This window comes from Sphaerodactylus townsendi, linkage group LG05 (assembly GCF_021028975.2).
Source record: "Sphaerodactylus townsendi isolate TG3544 linkage group LG05, MPM_Stown_v2.3, whole genome shotgun sequence".
NCBI classification, from domain to species: Eukaryota; Metazoa; Chordata; class Lepidosauria; order Squamata; family Sphaerodactylidae; genus Sphaerodactylus; species Sphaerodactylus townsendi.
In genome coordinates this window covers 89511580-89535177 of record NC_059429.1, presented here as the reverse complement: position 1 = coordinate 89535177, position 23598 = coordinate 89511580, and the positions used below count along the sequence as shown (strand labels likewise).

The 23598-nt window shown below is 41.0% G+C and overlaps 1 protein-coding gene across 1 annotated transcript in view; it reads left to right on the top strand.

The window, feature by feature from the left end:
- CD34 (CD34 molecule) overlaps positions 1-22407 on the top strand; it is a 92001-nt gene extending 69594 nt beyond the window's left edge. The window contains exons 6-11 of the mRNA XM_048497880.1: positions 257-483; positions 3776-3856; positions 15082-15217; positions 17660-17709; positions 18269-18430; positions 21040-22407. Of these exons, the coding sequence (XP_048353837.1) occupies positions 257-483; positions 3776-3856; positions 15082-15217; positions 17660-17709; positions 18269-18430; positions 21040-21231 (848 nt within the window). The 3' untranslated portion in view covers positions 21232-22407. The remainder of the gene's footprint in view (positions 1-256; positions 484-3775; positions 3857-15081; positions 15218-17659; positions 17710-18268; positions 18431-21039) is intronic.
- Positions 22408-23598: the final 1191 nt, after the last annotated feature.

The window sequence follows — 23598 nt, the reverse complement described above, 5'->3', positions numbered from 1 at the left end:
CTTTCCTCCACCTGCATTGCTATTCTTTGCAGACCTACGCTGCTTAAATACCACAGACTGAATGGAATTTCAACAGCGTCCATACAGGTTCCAGCTTTGAGTAACTGGGAGGTTAATCTTCCATGCTCCAATCCTGATATCATATACTATGACAAGTTATTATTGCATCCCATTCACTGCCATACTGTGGACTGATTTCAGTAGGTGTCACACATTCATATACGTTCTTTTCCTCCTCCCTTTCTAACATCTTCAGAAATTTCAGATGTCACCACCAGCCCTTCAGATTCCCCTTCAGCAGAGAATATAACATTTGCTACACAGCTCCCAGTAGCAGACAATACAACATCTAATGTTAGCAAAGAGACAACAACTTCACCCCTGACTTCACCTACAGTTCTTCAAAATGCTTCTGCAACTGATCCACCAAATAACTTCTCTGATTCACCTACCACAGCCCAAGCCGGTACCAGCAGTATGATGGTAAGAAGTGTAATGGATTTTGACTATTGGTCAGAATACAAAGGAAGGGGAGAAAGTATATTCTCAGTGTTTGGAGTTTTGTGTTAAATCTGTGATCAAACCATTCATTAGGTAGTCTCACTAATTAATGAGTACATATGTTCACCCTCTGTGGGAAATACTTGTAAGTTCTAACCCTGGTCATTCAAAATATTAGGGCAGAGCCAAAGAGACATTATTATTAGACTGTGATTCTTTGGGGAGCTCAAAGTGGGATAGATGTTTACAGATATGTGGCATTTCTCCCTGCCTCCTGCAACACATTTTCAGACTCTACTTCCTGGCACCTGGCACTGATATTAATGTATTGTATGATATGGTGATGGTGGTGTTCCAGAGTGAGCATTATCATAGCTGCTACTGTAGTGTTGTTTGATTTTAATGGGAACATAGGAGTTATTACATAGCCTATCAGATACTTGATGATGTCTCTAAAGTCCAAGGAAGCTAATACAAATAGAAGGCAATGCTTCTCTTGTTTTAACAGCAAAAAATGACCATCTTAATTTTTTTTAGTAAGTTCAGCAAAATGGGATCTTTGTTTATGTTATTTATAGTCTGCTTTCTCACAGTAGCTTACGTGAGTCAGTGCAATCAATTACATTGGACATTCAATAACCAATGCATTACAACACTAGAAATAATGGATTAGAATACTAGACCTCTGGAACCATCAGAAACTAAAGCATAGCATAAGTATTAACATGACCTATTAAGCAGTACAGACAGAGGTGTTCCTCCCATTGGGCAAAGTGGGCAGTTGCCTAGGGCGCTCCCTTGTGGTGGGCGCCAAAAATGCAGGTTTGTTTGTGGGATTTTTTTTAATTTTCAGTGTTTTTTCTGTTTTTGGCCTGCAGGGGGTGCGGTTTTTAGGCTAGCAGCACTTCAGAGATTTTTCAGGAGCCTCTCCTGATCATATCACCCAGGTTTGGTGAGGTTTGGTTTAGGGAGTCCAAAGTTATGGACTCCCAAAAGGAGTGCCCCGTCCCCCATTGTTTCCAATGGGAGCTAATAGAAGATGGGGGCTACACCTTTGAGGGTCTATAACTTTGGACCCCCTGAACCAAACTTCACCAAACCTGGGTGGTATCATCAGTAGGGTCTCACAAAGATACTCTGAAATGTTGGTGCTGCTATCTTAATAATTGCACCCCTGACAGCAGGCACCCCCTAAATTTCCCCAGATTCTCATTTTAAATCCCCCCCTTCCTGCCAATGCTTGTTTTCTTTCTTTCTTTTATTCTCTCAATGCCTAATAAAGGTTGTTGTTGTTGTTGTTGTTGTTGTTGTTGTTGTTGTTGTTGTTGTTATTATTATTATTATTAAATCCACCCCCTTTGGCATGGATTTAAAGGGAGAATCTGAGGTCCCCAGTTTAAACATTGAAAGTGATGCTGTTTCAGGGTGGGGGAGAATCCACCCCAAAATAGCATCACTTTCAATGTTGTTTAAACTGGGGACCCCAGATTCTCCCTTTAAGGTGGATTTAAAAGAAGAATCTGAGCTCCCTAGTTTAAACACCATTGAAAATGATGCTGTTGGGGGGTGGATTCCAGCATCACTTGTTTAAACTAGGGAGCCCAGATTCTCCTTTTAAATCCACCTTAAAGGGAGAATCTGGGGTCCCCAGTTTAAATAAGATTGAAACTGATGCTGTTTCCCCCAATTGGGGGGACTGGATACAGCACCATAAAATGTTGTCATAGCAGTAATAAAACATTTTGAAAGCATTTTGAAATTGTTTTAAAAATATTTCTGCTGTGTGGCATGGCCCATTGCTGTGTTCAGATTTGTGAGTTGGGGCATGTTCAATAATGTGATGGTGACTTTGAAATGACCTGGTGGAAAAAAATCATTGTTTGGTCACGATGGGGGAGGGTGGCTGCCCATGTGGGGGGCATCAAACTCAGGTTTTGCCCAGGGCTCCAGTTTGCCTAGGTATGCCACTGAGTACAAAAATTACTTAGCAGTACAGACCAAAAATCCCAATCATTTATCCAAGTAATTTTGTGAACCAAATGCTATAATCTGTGTAGAAAAGCTCTCTTGAATATGTATTGTTGAAGGTGGGCCACTGGGAGGAGCAGAGTGCTAAATGGACTCTGGTCTGATCCAGCAGGCTCTTTCTTATGTTCTTATGAAGGCCTTCATGGCCGGACTCAACTGGTTGTTGTGGGGCTTTCTGGACTGTGTGGCCGTGGTCTGGCCACACAGCCCAGAAACCCCACAACAACCAGCTCTCTTGAATAGTTCAGCTTTGCACAGTTTGTAGAAAGCCAAAATAGTGGGAGCTTTTCTTACCTCCTTGGCAGGTCATTTTACAAGGCTGGAGCCTTGATAGAGAAAGAACATTTACGGGCAGTTTCTGGTTTTGCCCACTTGCAGATTGGCACCTGCAGAAGCCCCCTGTTGACATGAGCAGAGCATAGGGGGAGAGACGGTCCTGCAAATAAGAGGGTCCAAGAACATGAAGAGTTTGTATGTGATAGCCAGTACTTTATGCAGTGTATTACAGTACCTTAGTCTCAATATTACTGTGCCTTAAGTCCACATGGCCAGGGCAGGTCAGGCATACCAAGGTATGGGGTCTTCTTATGGGCTGGCCTGAGTTGGTAGAAAGCCTTTTTTGCAGCTGCATTAACTTGCCTCTACCATAACAAAGCTGGATCCAGTATAATTCCTAGGCTTTTTGCTGAGTTGGCAAAGATCAGTTGAGCTCCATCGAAAGTGGGTAGAACGCTGTCTTTCAAGGCTTCAATCTTCCCAACCATCATTACCTGTTTTTTCAGGGTTTTGTTTCAATTTATCACTTGTACTCAGTTAACCACCAGGACTAGGGAGCAATTCAGAACCTCTGCCACATCTCCAACTCTTCCCAAGCCCTCTGGGGCTTGGGAAATGCCAGGTGGGGCAGTTCTCTCCCCAACAAGCCCCTGAGGGCTTGGGAAATGGCAGGGAGGAAGAACTGACAAATTTCAGGTACACATTTTTAAACCTGAATATTTTCGTATTTTCGGTAATAGCCAAATAAAATTGATAGATTTCTGGGTTAAAAAAAACCAAATCCAAAATTTGCCAATAAAAATTATTGGTGCTCATGTCTACTCTGAACAGAAACTGGTGCTACGAAAGCTAGGACTTCATGAATGGTATAGACATAGAATACTGTTATGGTAAAGTGTCTAATGTTTGATAGCTTTCTAACAATCTTCTTGTTGAAACAGTAACAGTGTTGTTTCATTTTGTTTTCTAGGGCAACATCACATGCTTGAATATCAAGCAAGTGACTGCTTCTCATGTGATATGCTTGAAGCTCAATGAGTCCTACTCATGTGTAAGTAATATCCAAACAGAATTAGTAATTAGGAACCAACAATAATGCAAAAGGGTTTAAAAATCTGTTGCTGTCAAGGCTTGTCCCAGGTTAAGAAAAGAGTACTAATACTCATACTCACTTTGTAGTTAGAGATGCTTTTTGGTGTCTTTGAACATAAAGTATTTCAATTTTAGAATGTCCCACCTGAGTTCTTCTTTTCCCATCACTGCTCCCTGAAATTTTACACACATAAATCAGGTTGGGGTACATTACCGAGGTGCATCTAATTTATAACTTAACAGTTTAAAATTATTAAAAGGTCATAATTTTTATTGATTTTTTAAACACTTTTCAGTGGGTGGAGTGTTTTACAATGATTATTTCATATGCTGTCACAACCATGCAAGACGATGTTTGCTTGTGGAAAAATTAGTTCCCAGATCTGACTCATTCCACACAACATATTAACTTGCAGTTATTTGCAGCAAGAGCCCCAGGAAGACCACTTGCCTCCCCTGGTTTTCTTGCTCGGCATCATTTCCTGTCATCCACCTCACTGAATCTGTCTTCTAACTTCCAGACCATTCCATTTAGCTAAAATAAAATTCTTGCTTTACACAACACAGAGAAAGCTTTTTTCAATAAAAGGGTGAATTGCATACTTCTTGCTTTTGAGATACACGTCAGCCTCTGGCCTATGTTGCTTGGGGGTGTTAATTATGGTGGGTTGGTCACAGAACAGAATTAATTTTATATTGATGATTAAGTTAGTCTAAAGGGAGAGCAGTAGTTCCCCAAAGTCTGGTGAATCAAAGTTCAATCTCTTCACATCAAGCTAAAGGCTTGCTGGAAGTATGTGGGGAAGTACGTAGGGATCCAACTGGTGTACAATTAATGCAGTAACAGTAGAAGGGTGACACTAAATCTAGATTCATACTGAGCGTTTGTCTTCCATCCTGTAGCCTCCTGTCAACTAGCATTATAGGAGGCTTGTTTACAGATGCTAGAAACATATTAATAATAATCATGATGAACAGCTCCTGAAACAAACTCCCAAGGGAGTTTATAGCTGTGACACTAAAGCCACCTAGTGGGGATGTTAGTTGAAAAGCAAACTGCATATTGTTGGGAATTTCATCTGGTGAGCCTAAAAAAATCAATGTATCTACTCCCTAATCTGTTTACCTGTTAATTGGTAGCATCCATTATATCAGTGCTAAGAGATATGAAACATTTATCAGTGTTGAGTACAAAGCTGTATATATTGTTGCGAGTACCCTACTTCGCCAAATTGTGAGAACTTACAGAGGCTAGAGTTGACTTGGGTTAGTTTTGTTCAGAGAAGAGAGAACTGAAGGCTTATGCTTTTTTCAGTGATATTTGCTTTATTTACAAGTTGAGCACAGGTAGAGAAAAACACTTATAGGGCAAAATTCTCCAAGATACCCCAACCAATCCTCAGCAGTGGCTCTCTCTCTCTCTCTCTCTCTCTCTCTTTTCCAGCATCAAAACTTCACTGTCTCTTCACACAGAAACTCACCTGCTATCACCCTTTTTGGTTAGGAGGGAAATCCATCTCTTCCAAGACCTAATGGATGTGAACAAAACCATTTCCCAGCTCTCAAGGTCCATTAAGGGAATATTTAAACCATAAAGACACATTTATATTCCTTTTCTCAAGTGTATTAGGATTGCCAGTGTCCTGGAGGGGGGGAGAGACAGGGAATTCCCTGCCTCCAGCTGGCACTTCCTGACATTGCTTAAAATGGTTATCAGCATGGTTACTTCCTGGATAACCCAGAAGGGATGACACACCTCTCTAGGAACTGACTCCTGGTTGCAAACTTCTATCCTAGTTATCTTTGTCTTGGAAAAGCTTCTTTGGTTTTTCTCAATTATTCTTTACTGAATAAACTGATAAGTGTGTATAAATTGTGAGCAGATAGAAGGCCCTGAGGAATTTCACCATTTTCTTCTTGGCCTGTCTTTGTAAATTGGTTTACAACTCTGAAATTGTTGTACTTTCCACACGCACATACACAAACAGCAAAGAAGCATTTCCTCTCCAGTCTACCTAGCCAAAGTCTGTGAATACAATTCACAGGATTTTATTATAAATCCTCCAGTGTCCCAGGCATAAGGTCTTCTGGAATAAGTGAAATTCTATGTAGTATAGTATTTTTTAAACTGAATAAATGTTAAAAAAAAATTAGAAGGAACAATGATGGAGAAAGAAGGGGAATGACAGAAGAAGGTTATGAAATGTCCAGATATCTTTGTATTCTGCCACTCGCTATTGCCATCACATTTGTCATCCTGCTCCTGTTCTCTATCGCACCTGTACAAAAGTACAGACACAACAGCAATTTTGCCATGACCCCTTTCCTCCTCATTTTCATTCCCTAGTGAGATGTACTGTGACATTGCAGCACACAGCACAGTAAGGAAATGGCGGGGGGGGGGAGTCCATTGAAGGGCTAAAATAGGGAATACAATGCAGCAAGGAATTGGCCTACTCAATTTTAAAAGCAGGGCTTAGCTACACCTCCTGCAAATGGCAGGTTTGAGTGGAGTATTCTGAGGAATCCTTCATCTGCCACCACCACTAAAGTGGAGTAAAACAGGTTTGTTCTCCAGATTAATGGGGAAAACCCTTCAAATGCCATGAGTCATGACTGCATTGAGCAGTACATCATGTGGATGTACTGCTCAATGCCTGTCTTTAATCTGGGGCTTCCCACTTTCCATGCAAAGAAAAATCCCTGTGTGGAAGCAAAGTCCAATGTATTTGACCAAAGTCTAAAAAAACTTTCCCATGAACCAACCTTATCTTTTTTTAAAAATGTAATCTTTCACTGTGGTTGCCAGTTCTGTGCTTAGTGGGTAAATACCAGTGTTCTCTTGTTTTGCTTGGAGATGAAAATCTGGAGCCCTGAACATAACAGGAAAAATGGGCAAAGAACATTTACTAGATGACTTAATCCTTTCAGAAACAGCTGTATTTTCCATGTTGCAACTTCCCCAATGGACATTTGGGACCAATTTGTTTATAGTTCTCAGGAATCACTTGCCACACCATGAGGAAAGCACAATGATGGAGTAATTCTAACCATGTCTAAAAAGAGTAGAGGGATAATAAAAACTGCAAGATCTTAGATATTAAATGTGACAATAGTAACTGAGATAGTATACTACAATGGCTATTTGAACCAGAAAATCTTTAGTTCAAGGTTTGCCTCCACCATCAAATCATTAGATAGGCCAGGCTTTACCTTGCAGCTCTTTGTGTGATACAAGGATAACATTACTGACTGACCTAACATGATTCTTGTAAGTATTCTGAGACAGTGAAATGCCTTGAAATTCTAATGAGCCAAAGAAGCAACAACACTTATTGCTGCTTCTGCTTTTCCACCCGCACTATGAAAGTAACCCTAAGCAGGTCTAATCAGAATCCTATTTGGGTCTGTTCAATGGGACTTACCCTCAGATAAGTACTTTTACAATCCAATCCAGATTGGGAGGAGGATGAATGGGCTGTGGAAGCAACATCCAGCTGCACTGATGCATTTGCCTCCTCTGATGCATTTGCCTCCTCTGCTGGCATAAGTAGACAGGGCAAAGGCATCAGCAGCCAGGTGCCCCACAGCTCTGTGGCAGTGAAACCCAGAAGTGGACACTGCTATGGAGCAATACTGGTCATAGATCAAGGGGGTGGGGGAGGGGAGCATTCCTGGGAGTAGAACTGACTTTAGTCAGCTTCCACCTGGGCTTTAGGACTGGGAATGCCATGGCCAAGGCTTTGAACTTATGTTAAGCCCTATGGAGATGTGGTGGACACCCACTCAGCCATCTGTATCACAGAGGCAGGGAAACCACTGACTGATTTTTCCTGCCTTTTCACTTCAGGGTTTGAGGTACTTCTAATAACTATAGTGTGAAGTATAAAGCATCTTCCCTCAATTCTGTTATCACATACCAGAAGGTGAAGGCATGCCCATTGACTTTTATTTTTCTTTCTGATTCAGACACTCCCCACACTAGGCACATTAAAATAAATATACAGAGGCAGATTTAAACTTAAACAGGGGCACAGATTTATTTAACAGGCAGGAAAATGGTGAAGGAAAGGATATTTATGGATAATTGAGACAAGACAAGAGAAAATATGTTTACACTATTCTCAAGAGAGCTTGGCACAGAGAGTTATAGTTTTGATTACTTTAGCACTTCAGATTACTTAGTTCAGGTTAGCTGCCTTAGATGGTAGTTTCAGAGATGTTTCGCAGCTTGTGCTGTTCCTTTGCTTAGATGTTTTGGCTTATGGCTATTCACTTACATGATCTTAACATAGTCTTGGTACATTCACTCAGTACCCACACACACAGCTTTCCAAGTTAGGTAAAATCCTTAAAACAAAGCATAAACTCTTACTGAGGAAAACTTACAGCAAATCCCTACACCTCAGACAAACTAATATACTAGAATTTTCCTCTGTCTACAAGAAGTCTTCATTCTGGTTTATTAAGCCTTTACCTGGCCCTTCAATAAACCCATGCAGTGCCTGTGTATGATTGCTCAATCTCAGCACTCAGACTGATACTCAGTAGAATAAGACACTCTCTTGGCTGTTCTACTCCCCTCAGAGTTTAGTTTTCTCTCAGATATAACAAACAGCACTTAGCAGCTGTTAATAGTAGGAACTATTCTAGCCAAAACCATTCACAGAGAACACCCTGATTCTTGTGCTTCCAAGATCTTTCTGACTAAAATCTTCACTCTACTTCTGGCAGGGAGCTAACTTCCTCCCCCTTTCTCTGCATCATACTGTTACCTTCCAATTAGAGTGCAGGAGGCCACAGCCAATGTGGCTCCTTGGTTTCTACACCTTTCCTGCTCCACTCTAAAGGCAAACAGTAAGTTTGCTTAAACAGAATTGCATTTTAAAATTACGTTTTCCTTGCAATCCATCACCAGAGGGTTTCCAGGTAGCTGGGGTTTTTTTTTCTGTTTGCTGTCTGCCTGTACAACCTGGAAGCCCTCTAGAGGAAGCACGGTGGCATGGCAGTCACACTGTCCCCAGTCAGCTTAAGCTGTGGATTGGGCTAATAGGGTTGCACTATGTGCCAGTTGCTGCATAGAAGGAAAAAAAATCAAAGTAGTCCTTGTACATATGGGTTGCATTTTATCATGGTTGGTCGGTAGGCAGGCAGGCAGGCAGGCAGGCAGAAACAAACAAACAAACAAACAAACAGGATTGGAAGGATGGGGTAGGAGAAAAGTAAAGGTGAGACAACAGCTAATGACAGGAAAAATAAATAAGGCACTGGACACAGTAAGCAGCAAGGCAGATGATGTATAACACAAAATTATTTGGAGAGAGGAAGTGAGGTACGAAGAAAGTTCTACCAGTCAAGAGAAGAGATGTCCAGAGAAGATGGCTTCTCCCAATCAAAACAAGGGACAGGTTAGCAAACAGCCTGGTTCAGATAGTGACCAAATTTTGGACACTAAAATTTTGGTTAGTGACTGCATTTTGGACTTTGAAAAGAAGTGCACAACATCACTTTAACATGGTCCATTCATTCTCTGTCTTTTCCAAACACACTGAATAGGAATATGCATTGTAATTGGAATATACTACTTTATTAAGAGAATAACATCACAGTATTAATTGTGTTATTATTTTCTACATTTTTTCATTGTCTATAATCTTCTGTTTGACTTAAAGACAAAGTAGTCCAAAAGTATTTGGATGAGCTTTCTTGATAGATGGATTGCCAAATTACCTAATTCTCAGTGTGGTCCCATGTGTAGATACTCAAGTCTAGATACAGGAGCCATGAAATACAAGATAGATATTTCTACAAACCTGTGAAAATTACCAAGCTTGCAGAACACACAGTTTAAAAAAAACAGAATAGAAACCATTTCTGTACCTTTAAGAAAGGAGATCTCAGTGGCCATTGCTAGGCTACCACAACAGTGTTGGCAGCCTTCAAACCTTAACTTTTGTCAGTAAAAGGGAAGGGAAGGAGGCAGGACCCTTTCTAGGGCTGTTTTAGCCTTTGTGGGATGGTTCATCAGGGTCAGGCTTGGTGAGCAAAACCCAGGTGACTTGCTACAGTGTGACTCGCATGACTCATGCAAGCAGGCTGCTTGTTTCTGTTCAACAACAGCCACCTCACAAAACCCAGTTTGGTATAATGATTAAAGATTCAAATTAGGATCAGGGAGACCCAGGACCAAATCCACCCTCTGACATGGAAACTCGTGGGTTGTCAGATTTGCCAGGTCCTCCCTGGGCACCAGCAGTGGGGGGGGGGGGGGTTGGGAAACTCCTGAAGATCTGAAAATGGAGCCTAGGGTAGACAGGGACCTTGGTAAGATACAATGCTGTAGAGCAGTGGTGGCAAACCTATGGCACGCGTGCCAGAGGTGGCACTCAGAGCCCTCTCTGTGGGCACGTGCGCACAGAGTTCATCATGTGGGGGGAGCAGAAAATCACCCCCCCCACACACACACATACACACATATATCTAGGCTGGCCTTGCTTCTGAGTAAGCCCTCCTAGGATCGTGATTCACCCGTTCAAAGCGTTGCACGGTTGCTTCACCAAGCTTACTCCCAAGTAACACGTGTCTCAGAGCAAACTGTTTTTTCTAGACTAGAACTTCAGTATTCAGGTTAAATCGTCATGTTGGCACTTTGCGATAAATAAGTGGGTTTTGGGTTGCAATCTGGGCACTCGGTCTTGAAAAGGTTCGCCATCACTGCTGTAGAGTCTACCCTCCAAAGCAGTCATTTCTCCAGGAGAACTGGTCTTTATAATCTGGAGATGAGGTACAATTCCAGGGTATCCATAAGTCCCACCTGGGGGCTGGCGTTCCTACTAATTGATCTTGGGTGGATCACACTCTCATCTTAATCTATTTCTCTTGGTAGTTGAGAGGGAAAGGGGAGAACAGAATGGTTTAAACTGCTTTGGGTTCCCATTGGGGACAAAAGTATAGTATAAGTGAATAAATAAATATAGCTGAAGTGGGAACAGACAAAATGTAGTTGGTGGTTGGTGGTTAAAAAGGAGAGAAGAAAGCAGGGGGGAAACATGATATGGGACTGCCAGGAGAAGAGAAAGAAGATAGAGTGTGCATGCAGGAAGAGATATAGGAGGAAATAAGTGACCTCTACAAGTCCTTCCAGGTTTCCTATTTGTTACAGTCAAATTCATATATAACATTTACTGCTTCATGGGTCACTGGCGTGAACCCTACTGTTTTTGTACCACTCTTAGGTTCTATATTCCTAGCTTGTCATGGTTGTGACTATCCATTTGTAGTTTACCTTGATGGACTGCATGCCAAGTGTCACCAACTTTTTCTATAATGAAAGCTATTTCTGGGTAATGACAAATATATTTGGCTACCCTCAATGTTGCCAAATTTTGTTCTGTCATTGAAACAGACTGTAAGAGCATCAAAAATGTCACTATCAGCTATGCAAAGAAAAATCCTATTAAATAAATTTGAGTTTACTATGTTATTCTGGTTTTCACTGGCTTTTTCAAATTATTATTGTAAGCTATCTTGAACCACAACAAAATTCAGGGTATAAATCTTTCAGTATTGGTAGCAAGTTACTGGTAGTTCATGAACTTCATGTTGGTGACTCCTGATTTATCCAGACCATGGCCTTTTCCATAAACACAGCTTATCCCAGATTTCCTCAGTGGCCAAACCTTGTGTCTTAGAAACATTTCTGTGAAATCATTCTGCACACCTCCTTTTCCCCAGTTGTTTTCCCCCATAACTCTTCAGCTGCACTTATTCCACACCAACTGCTGAAAATGTATTCTTCCTAATGGTCATGGGATGTCATCCATGACATAGAAGAAGAACCCTCCCTCTTTTTTCTTTCATGCAGGTGCTCTAGTGTTACTGTGCAGCTACATTGAAGCTGCAATTCAAAAAAAGTCTCAGCCTCCATTTCTACCATGGAGACCAACCCACACAAAATGGAAGCCAATCCCCCCCGCCCCCGGAGCAGGCACTATTACCTAAAGGAGCAGAAACACACAGCCCCCTCACCCAAAAACACATTTTTGGTCAAATTGAAACTGCAGTAAAGCCCAATTGTTCTTGCAGCAGTCCCTTGTCAATTTCACATGCTCCTAACTGCAGGCCCTACATAACTATATATAACTATATCACTGCCTTAACATTATATTGCTAATTCAATCTGAAATTGACAAAGCTGATCCAATTGCCTCTGCTTCTTTTCACTGTTCCTGAACATTAACATCACAAGGTCTATGTGAAATTGACAAAGCTGTCCTATCACCTCTGCTTCTGTGTATCTGAGCCTGAACATTAACATTGCAAGGTTTATGTGAAAGACAAAGCTGATCAAATTACCTCTGCTTCTTATCTCTACCTCAATGTCACATCACTGATTCAACATGACAAAGAGATACGGGTCAGGTGTTTTGCAGGGCAGAGAAATAAAGACAGTTTCAACATGATCACACGGTTAAGAAAATGTACAAGTAAAAGTACTTGGGAAAACAATGTTGGAAAAATGAAATGAAAGCATTTCCAGGGGCAAATGTCCAGAATTCAAAGGGGAAAAAACGTAGCATCTTTAGTGGCAAGATTCATTGTAAACAATTTATGTGGAAAAGGCCCATGAAAAACTAAGCACTCAGAATCAGCCTTCTGAATCATCAACCCTGCTCATGCTATAATGTTGTACTACTTCGGAGTACTTATTTTTAGCTGTGTTCTAGCTAAATTTGGCCCTGATCCCAACCCAAAGGATGTGTATATATTGAATCCCAGAAGCTCCATCCTGTTTGAAATACAAATTGGCCAAAAGGAAAAAAAAAGCTTCACCTTTTGACTTTCTTCCCCATCTCCTCCCACTTAAGAATCATGATTGTTTGAGAGAAGAGGGTTCACTTTATTTAAATCACTGTGTGGGAAGACTTTATCCCTTGTGAAATTTGTGATCAAAAACAGCCATCTCAAACACTCAAGGCATTTCCTAAACAGGAAGACCAAGCATTTCTTTGTTATTTCCCTCATCTCCTGTCTGGTGACAATGAAAAAGGAGATGGTTCTTGTAACTTTGTTTCTTTCAATGTTCAAGTCTTAAAGAAGATATTCGGTAGAAGGATTACAATGTTACTCATCAGCTTTGTAAAATTAGACTTGTAACTCAACCATATTTTTAATAGATATCCTAAGATCTTGACAAATGTTGAGCATCTTTTTATGGTGGTTTTCCTTTTATTGTCACCTCCTGGAAAGCCTGATATTGTTCACTTACAGTAGCTACCATGGTACAAGACAAGATGTGCACTACCATGGCTGAAACAGCATTCCAAGCTTTTCAGTCCTAATCCACGAAGCTCTTCACTCACTTGTTATATATAATTGTAAACCCAACCCCAGTTCCCATGACATCCTGACTTACTTAAAACATTTTATACTAATGAAATAGAAGTAAGAAACCATTTCTATGGGAGTCATAGGCCCTTTCTGCATGGGCCATTTACAGCGCCCTAGGGATGGCAAAAACGCCGTCCCTAGGGAGCTGTTTGCATGGGGGCGCAGCTGCATCACAGCTGCGCTGCCCTCGCTCCCCCCCAGCAGCGCGAAGCCACTGTTTCCAAACCTCGCTCCCTGAGCGAGGTTTTCTGGAAACAGCGGCTGGAAGGTGTTATCCCCACCTTTCCCGATCGATGTACCTTCCCTGCGACCTTCCGACGCGTTGCCCAGGCCTGGGGACATGCCCCCCTGCCCTGCGACCCCAGAGCTGTCGCACAGGTCAGGGCGCATGTCCCCTGGCCTGGGCGACGCGCCGGAAGGTCACAGGGAAGGTACGTCGATCGGGCGATGGTGCAGCGCTGCGCCGTCTTCCCTGCCCCTACTGGGACCATTCGTATGAACAGTCCCGGGGGGTGCGTCGGCGTTGTATACACCAACGCACCCCCCAGCATGGCCATGCGGAAACAGCCATAGCTAGGAACATGGCTCGTGTATAGTCTAGGGCTAGGCCTCTGTCCCTTGTTCCTAATGAGTGAATTGTTCTGCAAGAAATGAGATCCACAAGCAATTGGCACTGAGTGGAAACACTGCATCCCTTCATGTCATGCCAAGTGTCACCAACTTTTTCTACAATGAAAGCTATTTCTGGGTAATGACAAATATATTTGGCTACCCTCAATGTTGCCAAATTTTGTTCTGTCATTGAAACAGACCATGAGATTGTAAGAGCATCAAAAAAGTCACTATCAGCTATGCAAAGAAAAATCCTATTAAATAAATTTGAGTTTGCTATGTTATTCTGGTTTTCACTGGCTTTTTCAAATTATTATTGTAAGCTATCTTGAACCACAACAAAATTCAGGGTATAAATCTGAGTGTTATCTGCACTGGCTGCCAATTGAGTTTCAGATTATGCTTAAAGTGTTGGTTTTGACCTTCAAAGCCATTCGCTATCTCGGACCTGCATACCTGAGGGACTGCCTCTCCCCATATTGCCCCGGTAGGCCCCTCCGCTCCTTGGAGGAGGACCTACTCGTGATCCCTGGCCCAAAAATGATCAGGCTGGCCTCGACGAGGGGCAGGGCCTTTTCAGCCCTGGCCCCTATCTGGTGGAACAGGCTCCCTAGGGAGGTCAGGGCCCTGCGGGACATACAGAGTTTCCGCAGGGCCTGCAAGATGGACCTGTTCCGTCAGGCGTTTGGCCAGCCTGGTTAAAAACATCTACCATGTCATCTGGCCTCCCGTGGACACAAGGGGGGGCGGGGGGTAGCCAGACGCCATCCACATTTTTAAATGGGTTCTGTTTTTTATGTAATTAATATTTAAATTATTTTTACTGTATGTTTTAATCTTGTTGTAAACCGCCCTGAGCCTCATGGGGAGGGCGATATATAAAACTAATAATAAAAATAAAAAAAATATTGGTAGCAAGTTACTGGTAGTTCATGAACTTCACGTTGGTGACTCCTGATTTATCCAGACCATGGCCTTTTCCGTAAACACAGCTTATCCCAGATTTCCTCAGTGGCCAAACCTTGTGTCTTAGAAACACCCCTTCATGTCAGAAAGATATCAAGCACCACAAAAGCCTGTGACAGTCAGCTTGCCAGCTGATATTTGTATTCTATAATAAAGGCTAAAGGGAAAGTCTGACATCTGTTTAATGGCTCCTTTTTTTCTCCTGGCTGTTATTAGCAAGAGTTTAGACAGAAGAAAGGAGAGCACTTTAAAAAAGTGATTTGTGAAAAGAAGTCAAATCAATGTGACATCAAACTGGCCGATTCGGAGCTGCACAAGGAATGCCTACTGCTGGTTGAAATTAACAAGAAAGGTCAGTGGGCATAGTTTACAATTAAGAAAATTTGAATTTACTTATTTTATTTCTGCATTTTAAGGTCTGAATGGTTTGCCACCATAGGGGGATTTTTGTTTCAGTCTGTTTGGGTTTAAGAAGTTCTTTGGTTCACTCTCAGTGTGAAGGGTGTTGAATCCTTGACAACCAGATAAAATGAAGGTACACAAAACCAGACTGGTTTTTCTTTACAACTATCTATTTGTGGCATCCTGTGTGCCTTTAAAATAGAATGTCTTATAAAACAAGGCCTTGAAATTCTTCCAGTCATGAATATATTACACATGCCCCAATCTAAACAGCACTATAGGCTACAATAATGCTCCAAATGGTCTTAGATAACTATGTAAAGATGGAGTGCACATTTAATGTACACATATAAATAGATAAACATGCAATATGAACCCAAAGTTCATGGGGAAGGAATATCCCTTCGAAGCAATTTGAGCATCCAAATGTTGAATGTTTGAGAAGTCCAACTGGACGAGCTCCCTAGTTCTATGCCTATTTCATGGAAATATTAAATCCACTTCTTCAGCACTGGTTATTAGTTTTTTTGCCTGCAGTTTTCTTGGGGTCACAGTATTGTAAATCTAGTAGGCTTTCTCTTTATGATCAAACTGTAATTTCCTCAGACTTGCAGCACACAGAGTCTGCTGCCAGTCTGCCATAAGCGCTGAAAGCACCAAAGCAAAAACAAACAAGCAAGATCCTAGGGATTACGTCACATAGAAACACTAGTCAGCATAACAAGCTTTAATGTGCTTTCATGCTGTCTAACCTAAGTGCAATAGAACAGCATGCAATTCGACACTTAGCCACACACTGATGGGACACACTTTGTAAGAATATTTCTACTGTGAACATGAATTATGTAAGTTACAAAGGCTGCTATATAATATTTTTGTAAAGATTATGTACTATTTATTATGCACTATTGTTATATTATTAATTTTAGTATACCAATTTTGGATGTTATTTATTAATGTTGCAGTTAGTATATTGTGTTTATTCATGCTAGATTTTCATTCATGCTAGATTTACAATTCTGTGACCCCAAGAAAACTGGGCAATAACCAGTTCTGAAGAAGTGGATTTAATATTTCCACAAAATGGGCATAGAACCAGGGGGCTCATCCAGTTGGACTACTTGAACATTCAACATTTGGATGCTCAAATTGAACTACATGCTTTGAAGGGATATTCCTTCCCCATGAACTTTGGGTTCATATTGCATGCTTATCTATTTATATGTGCATATTAAGTGTACACTGTGTCTTTGCATAGTTATCTAAGACCTAAGAGCATTATTGTAGCCTATGGTATAGTATGTTTTGTTTTTCGGTCTGATTTGACAACACTACTTTTTTCTGCTCTATTTACCCTGCTTTATTTACTAGGAGTATATCACAACTACCGTAGTATATTTGGGATATGTTACAGTAAATACACTAGCATTGTGTTTGAAGAATATGTGAGTGCTGGAAGTTGCCAGCAAATTGTTTCTTCCACTGAGCAGTTCATTCAAGTTGTTTTTCCTTACATGTATTGTATTGCATTTTTTCTGAGTAAAGACCTGAAGTATTTTCGCACACTTCGGCCCCTTCCGCACGGAGGCAGAAGGGGTTGGGTCGGCATAAACCACGCCGACCCCACGACGCTGGGACCATCAGCATGGACTGTCCCAGATTCGGCTGGGATGACGGTGCCATGGAGCGCCGTCGCCCAGCCGACCCAGCTTGTCCCTGGCCCTCTGGCACGTCGCCAAGGCCTGGAGACACGCCCCCGGCCCTGCGCGCCTGCTTGAGTGTCGCAGGGCAAGGGGCATGTCCCCAGGCCTCGGCGATGTGCCAGAGGGCCAGGGACCAGGTAAGTGAAGGTTGGGAGTGGGAGGGGGAGGGCGCCTTGGAGCCGCTGCCGTTCGCACGACAGCGGCTCCAAGGCGGCATTTCCCAACAACCTTGCTCCCCGAGCGAGGTTGTTGGGAAATGCCGCCTTCGCGCCGGTCGGGCGACACGAGGGCGGCGTGGCTGTGCAGCAGTTGCGCCCCCTGTGCGAATGGCTCCCTGGGGACAGCGTTTTTGCCGTCCCCAGGGCGCCATAAAACACCCGTGCGGAAAGGGCCTTCCATAGTCACTTTAGGTTATGATTGTAAACTGAGTTTGCTAACTCTGGTTTAGAAATTCCTGGAGATTTGGAGGGTGAAGCTTGGGTGAATATGGAGTTGGGAAGCTCAGCAGAGATGTTGTGCCATAAGAGTCTACTTTCCAAAGCCACAGTTTCCTCCTGGGAAACTGATTTCTATTGTCCAGAGATCTGTCATAATTCTGCGAGAGCTCCAGTTCCTACCTGGAGATTGACAGATGGGTACTAGTTTAGTAATTTAACTAATCCAGCCTTTTCTTGTTTTGGAACCTGCAGGTGCAGATGTATTAGATGCTGTCCTACAGAAACAAACTACTTTGACAGAGGTAATGAAACCACATGTGAAATGGGATAGGTGTAGTAAGGAACTACAGTATCTAAAATATTTTAAAAGTTACATGAAATTCCATAGGAACTTTTTGTCTGTCAAAGAAGTTGTGCAGATGCATGGATCTGACCAACTGCTGTTTTTGCTGGAACCTAAAATGAGGGCTTTATAATCATAATATTAAAACTTGGGTGCAATGCAAGAACAGGTAAGAACCATAAGGCATCTTGCACAGATGGGTATCACTTAGGGTCAGACCTCAGAAAGAAGAGTAGATTAAAATACAAATGACTTAATGTACAAGTTTTTCTTTAAACTGATTTAGGCCAATTTTTAAAAGGAAAAATTATACTTTGAAGATCTGTTTACAATGAAAAAATTAGAAAGTAAAACATATGCTTCAGGAAATTCTATCTACATTTCTCTATTCATCTCCCCTTGCAACTAAAGCAGGAAAAAGAAACTCAACTGAGTGTTTTGGATATAAATAGGAGGTCCTAAGAATATGACATGTTTCCTGTTTATTATATTTTTGGCTCTGTTTTATGTTTTTCCAGCTAGGGATACAATATGAAAAACACGGCATTGAAAATCACAAGAGCTATACCCGGAAGACACTTATTGCCTTGGTCACGGCTGGTCTGCTGCTAGCATTTCTGGGATTGGCTGGATACTGCCTTATGAAACGACGGAGTTGGAGCCCCATGGGAGAGAGGCTGGTTAGTGCTTATAGCTGGCAAAACAATTACAGTCCAAAAATGGAAACCCAGTGTGAAAGAATGCCAGAAGCTTTCTAGAGAATCACCACTGATTAAGGTCTCCCAAAACTCACTAACAGTCTCTGCCAATGGTTGAGGTACATGGATGGAAGTGAGAAACAGCTACAGATCTTACATTTCCACAAGTTTCCCCATAGCTTTGGCATACCAAGAATATATTTTACTAAGCTGGGAAAGGTCAAAGACACTTTAACAGTAGTATTATCAGTGACAGATGGAATTCCAGGCCCTAGTTCATGGAATCTTTAGGGAGACCTCAAAATCAGGCTATAATTTGAAGTAAACATTGTCATCTCAGGTTCCAGCATAAGATCAGTCATTACGCTACTGTCCTGTAGTTCCAGGAACAACCACACTATCCTGAACTCTGCACAGCAAGCAAGAAACCTTTTGATACCATTTCAGAAAAAAAGATCACTAGTTTAGCATTTTCAAAACAAACTGTTTGGGACTGAAATAAAATGTTTCCAAAATGTTATGGCCTTAAACCTGTGCAGAATTCCTGAGTGTCCACTCTGGGAATAAGAGACATTATTTCCATCCATCTGTTACTGAATAGAGAGCTGCTGGTGTACTTAAGCGATCTTTTGGAATTCACTTTTCCTGTGGACACAAGGGGATCTAACTGAGAATGATTGCTATAGCACACCAATGAATTGATGAAGCTATATGCTTTTTATCCTCTTCTGATAATATAGGCTGTGTGCCTGTGAATTGTAGAAAATACAGTTAACTATTGTTTTCAGTTTTAATCCTTATTTTTACTGAGTGGTAAAAATACACAAATCAATAAATATGTAATGAATACCCTATTTGTTTCTATATTATTAGGGTTTAAAATAAGATTCTACAGTCTCCTGTATTTCTGCTGTGTTAATGGTTGTTCTCCATTATTTAACTAACATTATGACAATACAACATGTAAAGAAACAATACATTACCCGTCAATTGGTTACCTTTCAATTTCTGTTTGTTCCATCTTTAAGGTTATATTATATGTACTCTTTTGAAAATCTCCAACATTACCAGCTATACCCAATTAGTTCTACAGTTATAGCTGTAATTTCATGTTTTGGGATATCCAGCTATTATTACATAAATCCAGTAGATTGAAGGTCTAAATACATATTGCAAGTTTTTTTTTTTTCAACCACTGATAACCTCTTATTTTAATAGCAAGTGCTGGGGTGCAGCTACAGAAAACTGTGCCCATTGCAAGAAGTGAAATTGGGCCCCCTAAACATCTGCAATGCTCCTCCCTGCCATGGCCAACCCTGCCGTCCCCACAAAAGAACCCTGTGGTTACTTTAAAATTCAGCTTACTTTCCTCTGAGCAATGCCGAGGCCAGCAAGAGACTGGGGGTGGGGACAAGGCCAGGAAAGGAGGATGCCCTCCTTGGCCTTGTCCCCACCCCCAGTCTCTTGCTAGCCTCGATGCCGCTCGGAGGCAAGTAAGCTGAATTTTAAAGGAATCATTCCTTTACTATTCAGCTTACTTTCATTCTAGCTAAACAGTGCTAAGGCTGGCAGGAAACTGGGCATTCCCAGGCACCTGGCACCCAGGGCAAGAGCCCCCCTAACCACCTTCACTACACCTCTGAGCAAACGAGGAGGGAAATCTGGAGAAGTACCAAGGGACAGAGTGCTTAATCATTCTGCACCCATTTACACTTCAACTCCATTCCCTACATAATTTTATTCCTCTGTGGTATGCCTTTAATCTAAATCTAGGAGACAGGTATATCCACAAAAGTAATCTCCCAATAGAAATGGCATTCTGTAAATAACTGATAGGGCAGTGCACCTTTCAAAATCCATGGACTTAGAAGTGTGCACGTTTAGGTTAGGACTGCAAGGTGAGTTTTTCTCATTCTTTTCATATTGTTAAATAGAGGGTGAATGGCTGAACTGTCCAAAACATTAACTTTATAGATGAACAATATCTATGTGAAAGGACCCATTTCATGGTTAAAAGAACAGCATGTACAGTGTGTGAAGGGTCAAACAGAGATGTGTTCATCTTCAAAGCTAAATTATAGTTGTGTAGAGTCTCAGTTGGATTGGGACTGTGCAGGAAGAGGAGGGAAATTTCATTTCTTCCATCTCCATCTGACTTTGCTGGGTAAAACTGCCTTCTCCCACACTGATATAAACCTTTTAAAGGAAAAAAAGAGATGGACATTTGACGCAAGGAAAGATAATATTGTCTTTTCAATAGGAAACCTGGGTGCACCAGACCAAGGTACAAAGTTATTTCTGTTACAGTCCTCAGGCAAACCCTCTCTTCTTTACTGTCTTTTTTTGGCAATCAGTTTGTTCGTTTTTATTGTCATTAGCTATAAACAGCTGTAAGAACTACCATATCAGGTTCTTGAGTCTTCCTATTTCACACAAATTGATAGCACTATCAACTAAAAATTTTCATAACAGGAGAAATGCCCAACTAAAAGGATATGTGTTCCTTTCATGTGAGGAATATGAACCACTTGATTGTTCATTTATGCCTTTACCTAATTCCTCATTTTGTTATTATTTATGCCCCTATTTAGGGTGAAGATCCATATTACACAGAACATGGTAGCCATGGCAACACTGTGATCTCTGTGACTCCTCATGAACAGTCTGATCTACAGGATAAACCAAACCTCAATGGAGGGGCCCGGGAAAATGGGACTGGCCAGCCAACCTCAAAAAATGGACAGTCATGCAAGCCCCACGTTGTTGCTGACACTGAACTGTAAAAATGCCACAGTCAAAAGTCTTATGAAAGTGGCTTGAAAGAGCAGAGTAGAAGGATAGAGAAGCTAGGGAGCAAAGAGTATTATAAATGGCATCATAAATCCTTTTTTGTTTTGATTTTTGCAGCCATCTCAAAAATTCAATTTTAAAGTATACCTTTTTAAAAAAGCCGTCACTGGATATAGCTGTGTACAAGTTTTTGTTTTTTTGCAAGCTACTTCAGTGGGATTTCTTATCAGACTGGGTATGTGGGTTTTTGCTCTTTCTGTTTCAGACCAAAATGAAATGGGACTGGCTTTCACAACTATCCCTCCAAAGAAAAGAAAGTGATATTTCCTAGAAATCTACAGCAAATTTATCATTGTTAAGAAATTATTCAATAGCTTCAGTGCTGAAGGGGAAAGAACCTGGTAAAGAGATTGAACTTTTAAAAAGTACTGAAACTTTTCACACATAGGTCAATAATTCTGATTCATCTGACTGCTTTTATATGGCACGGTGAATCTTAGTGCAATCCTTATGCATATCTACTCACATGATATTCAACTGTGCTCACTCCCAGGTAAGTGTGCATGGGAATACACCCTCAGTCTTGTAAATGCTCCATTGCATGACCATGTGGTGATTTACCACAAGCAAGATCAACACATATTTTGAACATTTCAAGATGTGAAAACTTGCCTTTTTGGTGAATAGTGGTACATTTATTAGACTAGTTTATCAAGTTAAACCACCAAAAAGGTCAACCTGATAGTTTAAAAAGTATCATACCCTACCAATGATGTTATTTCTTTGGCTGGGTTCTAATTGTAATTTTGACACCCAACTCAGAAATCCCTCTTTGCCTTTCTGCTTTTGTGTTGCATTGCTTACTAGTATCAACTCTACAATTTATCAGAAATTCAAGGATTACCTAATCTGGCAATCCCTGAGCTACGCAGAAAAAGTTCTTTATTAGATTTGTTTCTCAGCAGAAATGTAGGTGGCCTTCCAGTGGGGAAGGGGAAAAAGCACTATTAAGTTTGGCAAGACAGCTTCCAAAACCAACACCAAAGTGCAGCAGGCAAATGGCCTGAAATTGCAAATGTCACTTATGTTTCTGTTCACAAGGTCTCCATGAAGACTCAGTTTTCATTGTTTGTATAAGAACAAGCAAATAAAAGTAGTGCCATAAGCAACTTATGTTTGGCTGTGAAGCAGACAGCTTAATCTTTTAAAACTTCACCCTCGATCCTATTCATGTTCAAGACACATTGAAATGAATGGGACAAAGTAATCACAATAACGAGATTTAAGCAAAACTAATACTGCAGGCCTAAACAGAATCACATCTTTCTAAGCCCATTGACTTGAATGAATTTAAAACAGTATAAATCTACTTGAGATCACACTGTAACATTCTTTGGATTGGTTCTTCAAACGTATTTCTTCAAAGAATGTTTTAGGGGTATATGTACACATGCAAATCCAAGCTGTGCCTTTAATAACTGTTGAAATGTCAGATTCTACAGATTGGTTAATATTTCCCTGCCCTTCTAAGAAGCTGTTTCCATACTTTGTGTTTCATTACTCTCCTCAAGTTCAAGGCCATCTAAGGATTTTTCCAGAGGGTAGCCATGTTGGTCTGCAGTAGAACAGTTGGATCTGATTCCAGTAACACCTTGTAGATCAACAAGATTTTCAGGCCATTTCCCCTCTGCTCTAATCAAGCTCATTACAATATGCATTGTTCCTTTGTATTCTTGACCTGCAATCTTTACAACACCCCTCCCACCTTCTGACTGCAATGTGAAATCTCAGAGATTTCCATTCCTACTTGTGTCTAATGAAGGGAGCTTTGATTTTTGAAAGCTTATACCCTGAAAACCTTTTTGGCCTCTTAGGTGCTTCAAATCTAACAGATCTAATGATTTTTTTAAAAAAATATGTACAGTTCTTTTGGGGGGTTGTATATAGAGTACAGTATTAAGAATGTGATTAGGATTTGAAATTAATTATTTTTTGCACATTCAGTATGGACATTACTGTTTTGCATTTAAACCTCTGGATCGTCGTTAGAACCCAATAGAAAATTATAGTTTGAGGCCATCTTATATGCCTTCAGATTTCAGCATCTTATACTGACAGATATGGGACAACACATTCAACAGCTAGTGACTGAGTATGAATCTGACAGACAAGTGTCTTCTTTTTGAGCAATTGTGATTCTAGAATTCTCATCTGTGAAAATATTAATATGCCAGGTTTCATTTTGTTGCAAGGTCTATATGATATGGATGACAAATCAGGGGTTAACTTGGGTGTGTACATATATAGGGAATGTCACATCTTGAATGAATATTAGCAGGCCTTATAAAAATAATAGCAAT